The sequence below is a fragment of the Phasianus colchicus genome, chromosome 8 (assembly GCF_987193195.1).
Source record: "Phasianus colchicus chromosome 8, bPhaCol1.hap1.1, whole genome shotgun sequence".
NCBI classification, from domain to species: Eukaryota; Metazoa; Chordata; class Aves; order Galliformes; family Phasianidae; genus Phasianus; species Phasianus colchicus.
The window spans coordinates 34,736,371-34,743,870 of NC_143443.1; the positions used below are offsets into that span (position 1 = coordinate 34,736,371).

General features: G+C 39.4%; 1 protein-coding gene across 15 annotated transcripts in view; it reads right to left on the bottom strand.

Annotated features, from left to right (window-relative positions):
• Positions 1-7,500, bottom strand: part of EBF3 (EBF transcription factor 3) — a 113,883-nt gene that overhangs the window by 38,898 nt on the left and 67,485 nt on the right. For 10 of the 15 annotated variants that reach the window (XM_090145665.1, XM_090145664.1, XM_031597303.2 and 7 more), the window contains 2 exons: positions 3,900-3,981; positions 787-931 (listed from right to left, as the gene is read on the bottom strand). In XM_090145665.1, coding sequence (XP_090001791.1) covers positions 787-931; positions 3,900-3,981 — 227 coding nt within the window. The remainder of the gene's footprint in view (positions 1-786; positions 932-3,899; positions 3,982-7,500) is intronic. The other 5 variants (XM_090145667.1, XM_090145676.1, XM_090145674.1 and 2 more) reach the window with 1 other exon arrangement.

A 7,500-nucleotide genomic window follows, 5' to 3' on the forward strand; every position in this document is an offset into this window, starting at 1 on the left:
ACACTGATGTACTTTGTGGCGAGAACCAATTTAAACAACTATTTTGTACTTCTGGGGAAGTACACAGAGATAGGAGTGCCAGTGCACAAGCACAGCTGCAACAGTGTGTGAGTGGCTCAGAGGCAGGTGGGCTCCAGAAAAACACTCTGGATTTTCAGAGCCACTTCCTATTCTCTTCTTCATCTCAGCCTATCTTCTTTTAGCAGTCCAGGCAAGAAGTCAATCACATTGAGTCAGTCTGAAGAAAAACATTTTATGCTGTTTTTCTCATACAAAAACGCCACTGCTGTAATCTGCAGCAGTAAGGCCCAGCAACAGGAAATTGACCTCACAGTAAATTCTTTGCAGATTTGGTCATGTTTTTACCATACACTTAAACTTGCATACATAACCTGAGACTGTACCTCTGGATCAAGGAATATGACAAGCCAAAATAAAATCAAGTCAAATTAAATAGCAAGAAAAAGCTGCAAGCAAAACCAGACCAAAAAAAAAAAAAAAAAAAAAAAGGAAAAAGAAAAAAAAAAGAAAGAAAAATTGGTTGTGACTGCAAAACTGCAAGTATTATATAAAGAAAGGAGTCAGAAGCAAATTCAGAAGTGACCGTATTCTGGTTGAGAGGGGCTGAGAAATACTAATGGACTTTTTAATGGGTGGTTTGACTGATGAAAGAAGAAATTATGGAAAAATAAATGTAATGGTGTATCAACATAAACAATGGTGGGAAAAAAAAAAAAAAAAAAAGCATTGCAAATAAAAAAAAAAGACATGTAAATGTGTGCCTACCATTTTCCAGATAAGAAGGAGCCGTACCTTCTGAGGGGTCAAGGCGGCGAGCCCGCCTTCCATGTTTGGAATTGTTGTGTACAAACATGTTGTCTGAGACAGCCAGAACGTGGCCATCCACATTGACTGTTGTTGATACAACAACCTAAAAAGGAAGAAAGAAAAGGAATTTCAGAAGTCTGCATATTTTCAGGAACTCGGATATATTAATAGATCTTCTGAGACAAAACAACATCACAATCTGTTACTTTTCACTTGAAGCAAAGTGAATGACAACTATGAATACATCTTTGTTTATGTGGCTAACATTGGTGATTTTTAGCTCACAATTGTTTCTCTTCAGAACCTGCTACACTAATTAGAGTTTAATCTCCTATTATGCTAACAAATGAATTCAATTCAGGGAAATATTCTTCTAGCCATTAGTTTCAGAAACACCCCTCTAGCCACTCATTTTAAACGCTGCTGTTTTGATTGATCTGTTGATATATTGATTAGATAGTTTATCTAATTAAAATTTGTTCACTTGAGACTGTCTTCAAATGAAGGGTTGTGAGGATTCCAAATAAAAAAAGCTTAATAAATCAGGAACTATCGTAACTCCCCATTTTTTCTTCAGTAAATGATCTCCAGGTCAGTTTTACAATTACATTTAATGTCTGATAATGAACTTTTTTGCATCTGAAAAGACTGAGTTGAATATGAATAGTGAAAGTGTTTTCAATCCATGAAAAGTATCCCTTCTCAAGTTCATTTGGATGGTGATTGACCCTGGTATGTCAATGGAATTTCCTCCTTTATTTTTGAGTGAAAGGCTCCTATTCTTGTGTCCAGGTTCAGAGTCCGGCCATAGAAGAGATGATGGATAGGGCCTTCTTTGGCTTCCAGCTGCTTCTCAGTAGAAAATGGAAAAGGAACATATGCAAAACACACAACCTTCTCGATAAAAACACCTACACAATGGATTTGTGAAACTCATTCTGGAAATGATATTTCACGACCATAAGCCAAAGAGGAAATTGTGAGATGTGCGTGTGTCACGTGGGACATATAGCTTCACAGGTTGGTTGTTATTATCCCAGATAGACTTTTACATCTTATTTAAATGCTCCAGCATGGACCCTATGGTGCGGGTTCCAGATTTGCTAAATGCAATAATCACAGTAGCTTTTTCTTTGCGGTTTAGCATTAGTAGAGTCCTCAAGGGCAGTGGCTATGTGAAGCTGTGTTAGGTCGTACCAGCAGCATGGAGATGGTGGCAAAGGCTAGTACAAATTTTAGCTTTTGTCTTCTGCTTATTTTACTTTTGGACATAGCAAAAATGATTTTCAGGATTCTCACACCAGCTCCCATACCCAAACACATAATGAGCAAAAAAAGAGGAAAAAAAAAAAAGAATCCTCCATTTCCACAGCGCTAGTCTCAGGCATCAGAAGACAATTCTTATCTGTTTCTGTGTTTTGGATCACCTCTGATCCTGCTTCTTATTCACAACCCATAATTAGCTTTCAGCTATCACAGCACCTTTTCTGTGTACTCTGCCTCCTCTGAGACAGCCATCTGCGTTCTCCTTTCGAACAGCCCGAGGGCAGCTCTCTGCCAGTCTGCTCTGCTCCCCTATCTTTCTCATCCCAGAAGTGGACACTTTCACTCCTGTCGACATCCACTTTGGAGAGTGCTGAGGTTGCACACTCACCGAAGCACAGAGCTACCGCCATGCCACTGGGCTATCGGCTTTCACTTTTAATGAGATTTGCAGACTTTAAAAAATATTGCAAAACATACAGGTGTGAATTTCAGCAAAGACTTCTGGATTTGGTTCCTAGAACACAGTATATTAAGAAGACAGGGAAAGGTGTATATAAAAATGACAACTATTTTTGTTCTGTCATGTATATATAGGTCAGTCACCAAGGGAAAAATACTGTAGTTCAGCAAAAGAAAGTAGACATGCTATGTTTTGTTATATTGGCTTATTCCTGCAACACACCTAAAAAGGTGCTGAGACAGTGAAACCAGTTAAAAATATTGTTCAAGATCTGACATACTGTTAAGTCCAGTTAAACCTTCTGAGAGGCAGGGAGATTAGCTAAAGAGACCCAGGAAAGTCTTTCTAGTGTCTACTGGTTCCACTGTCGACCACAAGATCACTCATGACTGATGCTTCATTTAGTCATCGGTGAGACAAAGAGGGCATTTCCACTCATTCCAGGTTTGACCTTCTGTTCTGTTCAGATGGATCAATATCACCAATGCCACGTGAAGCTGAGATGCATGAAAAATGGAAGCTTGGCTCAATTGTTTTGAAGAAATATTTTTTCCAGCTACAGAGCTTTTCTGTTGGCTGGCTCAAGTGTCCTGGCTTCACCAGTTGGTTGGCTGTGCATGAAAACAGATGTCACATGTTTTGCTATCAAGTTTAACCACAAGTTATTCTTCTCAAAACTAAGAAAGTTTTGAACATCTCAATGCTAGCTCATTATTAGTCCCAAATATGAATCTTTTGGAAATCTTTTTGAAACAAAACACGTATAGTTCCTAGCAAGAATTTCAAGTGACCCCAAATACGGAGGAAATAATTTGTCCACCACATCAGATGTCTTTCTGTAGTGTTATCATTCACCACAAGATAATTCAAAAGCTGTAAGGAGAAAATAAAGTATTAAGCACTTTCTAATACAATTCAGATAAAAATATGTGGGTTATACCACTGCTGCTGGATTTACAAGTTGTAAACGTGAAAGGAAAAACTAGATCCAGACTTTATCAAGTTCCGCTGCTGAATTTCTAACAGCTGTTTACATGGTTTACATATGTAAAATCTCCACAAGTCTCAGTTCATACTACAATGGGGGTGTTGAAAACTATGCTTTCTGAGAAGGTACCCACTTACATCACGATGATCCATAACAGCCCACTGCAGAACTGGACAGGTCCCAGAAACAAGCATTTAAATTAATGGAGAATTTATAAAATAGTCATAGCATTTTGGATACATAAGTATTGAAACTACACTAAGTAGAAGACTGACACTAGATTTTCATTAAACAGAAGTTCAAGAAGTTTGAAATTTAGAGTAAATCCTATATGGTATTTGTAGGAGATATCTGTACCTGGAATCTTCGCATGTCTCGTGGGTTGCCTGCATTCTTCAAACAGTTCTGATTGCACTTGAGGAAAAACTTTAGAAAGAATCTATGAAAACACAAAATTCAAATCTATTAGTTTCATCAAACTGTAAATCCAATTTTAAAAAGTTTAATACAATCTTATGATAGTTATACACAAAAGAATACTGCTAGTAAACTATTACTTTCTTATTAATGTATGTATTTTAAACGGTAAGACCTCTGTCATAAGCAGAACATTATTGCCAGGGAAAGGCAAATTCATATTTTTAATTTTTCAACAACTACAAATACATTGACTCCGGGCCATATTTTAGCTTGGTGTGGGAAAGTTGATTCCAATGATTCATTGACTTCAAAGGCAATGACTAACATCCGATGAAAATTTGTTTCTATTTTTTAAAATGTTTTTTGTACATTAGCAGTAATGACCTCTATCCCAAAAAAAATTCTAAGGTAGCGAAGGATCGGTCTTCCAAAAATCTCTTGGCTTTGCATCTAGCTTGGCAGCCCTAGCTATGCAAAGGGACTTGGTCCAATCCTGCTGACTCCAGTGAGGCTCAGCCATGGATCTGGCCTGAAGAAAGGCCCTGTTTGAGTCATGTTTTTTTTAAAAGGTAGGGAACGTGGAGGATTAGACCCTGTTTTACGACCTCTCCAAGCTGTGCCAGCCTTTAGCTGTTAAAAGTAACTCTACCTGTGCACAGAAATCCAGCTGATTTTTTGCTGTGAGGCAATTAGCAATTATTTAGGACTAAACTGTACCACTGAGGCATCTCCCAGCAAACCATTCTGTAGCAATACTGCCTCGCGGGAACACAGCAAGCACTTATCAGAAGGGGAAAAGCGTGAAAGGGTGCAGACCCGCTGCACTCCTGCACAGGCTGCTGAGTACGTGCTGTGGGGTGGTGGTTCCACTCTCATTCCTTTACTCCTCACTCTCAGAAATCACTTTGAAAAGAAAGCAACAATTTTGTATCCATGCTAAAGCCTGCAAGTGGGCTGAGCCACATTGCGGGAAGTCTCTAATTCCTCTCCTGACATCAGAGGATGTCCACAGCCTAGCACCTCCTCTTCTCTTTTCATGGAGTTCTGATTTCATATATAATAATTATTTAAAAGTACTAAGGGTTTTGGTTTTGGGCTCATGATTGGCACCAAGTAACAAGCAAGGCTCAGGACTCCTTACTCAGAGTTTCTCAGAGGCACCACCCCATTAATTTGTGCTGTCCACCTTTATTTATTTTGAATAGCAAGGTTTGGCAGAGCTTTTATATTTAGTCTATGAGCCATTATTACTTATTCACACCAATCTGTACAAATGACTATCTTAGCTATAAACACTTTGCAGAAATTTTCATGTGCAAATAATATTCCTGGCAGGAGGTATGCCAAGAAATTCTTTCCTTCATCAGTACCCAGTACGGCCCTATTGGAGTTTAGAAGAAATCTCATAACAGTTGTGCCACGCCACATGGTCTTGCAAAACTTTGGGGTATCCAGACAGGAACATCACAAATGACTGCCCCATACTACAAACTGGTGCCTACAATCATGGCTCTTCTTTTTAAGTTAAACCTTGAAAAGGACCCTAATATCAACATGGGGTACTAATGCTGAAGGTATGATCTCCCATATCTAACAGACAAGGGAGATGACTAGTGTTACTTCTATTGAGCATAGATAAGTTAGTGCTGTCAATTCAGCTATCCCAAAATCTGCAAACAGTTTCCAGCTGTTTAGCAGAATGAAAGCTGGAGTTCCATTGTGGCTGACAGAATCTGCTCTCTTGGAGGTTCCCTTGAACTCAGGTTTTCTGCACACCATTGCTGGAATGCCACAAAGAGTTTCAAACATCCCATAAAACTTCATTTGTGTTAGCCACATTTTCATTCTAATTTTATCTGTGGGTTGTTTATTATTTTTTAAAGTTTGTGAGTTCCAGAGACCGACTCATCAACTGAGGACTGCCTAAGCACAACAGCATTTCTGTTCCATCTCTGGTCTTTCTCCCACACCTGTTATGAAGTAGCCCTGATGCTGAGTCTGCCCTACCTTGTGCCAACCACACGCTATGAGAGCCTTCGGCCTCAGTGTTCCCAGTGCCACAGCCATGCTGACAAGAAACACCTCAGCTTTTTTTCTGATCTCAGATGTGTGTTGTGAAGCTTTCTTAACTAATGTTTGTGAATCGTACTGAAATTCTTAAATGAACTGTGCATGGAGAATGCTAAGTATTATTCCTACTGGATTTTTTTCTTAAATTGAAGCATTCAAGATGAATTGTTTCTACACAGAGAGCTCACATCCAGTCCAAAAAGGGTCACTAAGCACTCCTTCACTAAACATTACCTGGAACCTGTATTTGTTCAATTATTTGTTGAAAAACAAAACACACTTGGTGGAATTAGATGTTTTTGCCATGAAGAACCTGAGGACTGAGCTAAGCATTGAAGCCACAACACTGGGGTGAACACAAGCAGCATTCACATCCCAGCTCTGTGGATCCCTTGATACCAAGACCTTTTTGTTCTTTGCAATCCATGTTTTCAGCAAATCTGTGGAGCGCAGGTGGTACTGAGACAAGATTTTCAGAGGAAGACTACATAAGTCAAAAATCACATTCCCAGGCAGAGCATTTCTTATGCTGTCCAGGCAGAGAAAACTGACTTGATTTTTCTTCTCATCTGACAAACAAGAATCAGGAATGGATGATCCCTGCAGAAGAGAGCAGGTACTGTCCTCAGCAGAGCCTGCAGACTCGAGGCAAGAGCTCTGCCACACACTGAGAAGTCAGCAGCTGGATTTGAGCTCAGTTTGGCTGTGTCTCAAACTCGGTTTCTATAATAGAAAGGCAAGCCTTCTAGATTTACCTCTCCATGCTACACTTCCTATTGCATCCACAAGTGTTGTCTTTGCAATAAACACAGGCTTGCAGAATAGTCTTCCTAGGCATACCAATCTGTTCCTAAATCTGTTTCCTGATATGGAAAAAAAATGCAGTCTTAGTGATGCTCCTCTCCTCCAATTTTTTCACATGGCTAGAAAAGGACTGCTACCACCTTAATTAAAATGTATTGCCTACCACAAGACTTCACTATTTTAAGATAAAATTTACATCTTTTATTAACTCACCTCACCTATACACTTAGCTCACAATGCCTCTCAACGCCCATCTGCCATCCGTGTACAGTAAGTCACTTGATATTCCACCCACCAATTTTTCCTAACAACCACTGTGCAATTAAACTCAACACGTTCTGTTGCGAGGTAAATTAGGCACACCTGCGGCCAGACTTCATTTGAACTGCATCAGAAAAGGACCTAACAAGGTGAGAGCGTACCACAAAGTTATAGTCCTGTCAAGCAATTAGGTTTTCACTTCTGGGACATCCGCACAGTGCAATTATGCTACACATTACAACCTGGCTAATCTTCTGAACAAATGTCATGTCTCAGAGAAGCTAGTAAAAGCAGTTCATCTGCAAATGTGTCTGCTCTTAAGCCTCCACCTTATGCACATAACAACCTACAGGAGACTTTTTTTGTGATATGAAAGATCTTTTTTCCATGGGAGATTTTTAAA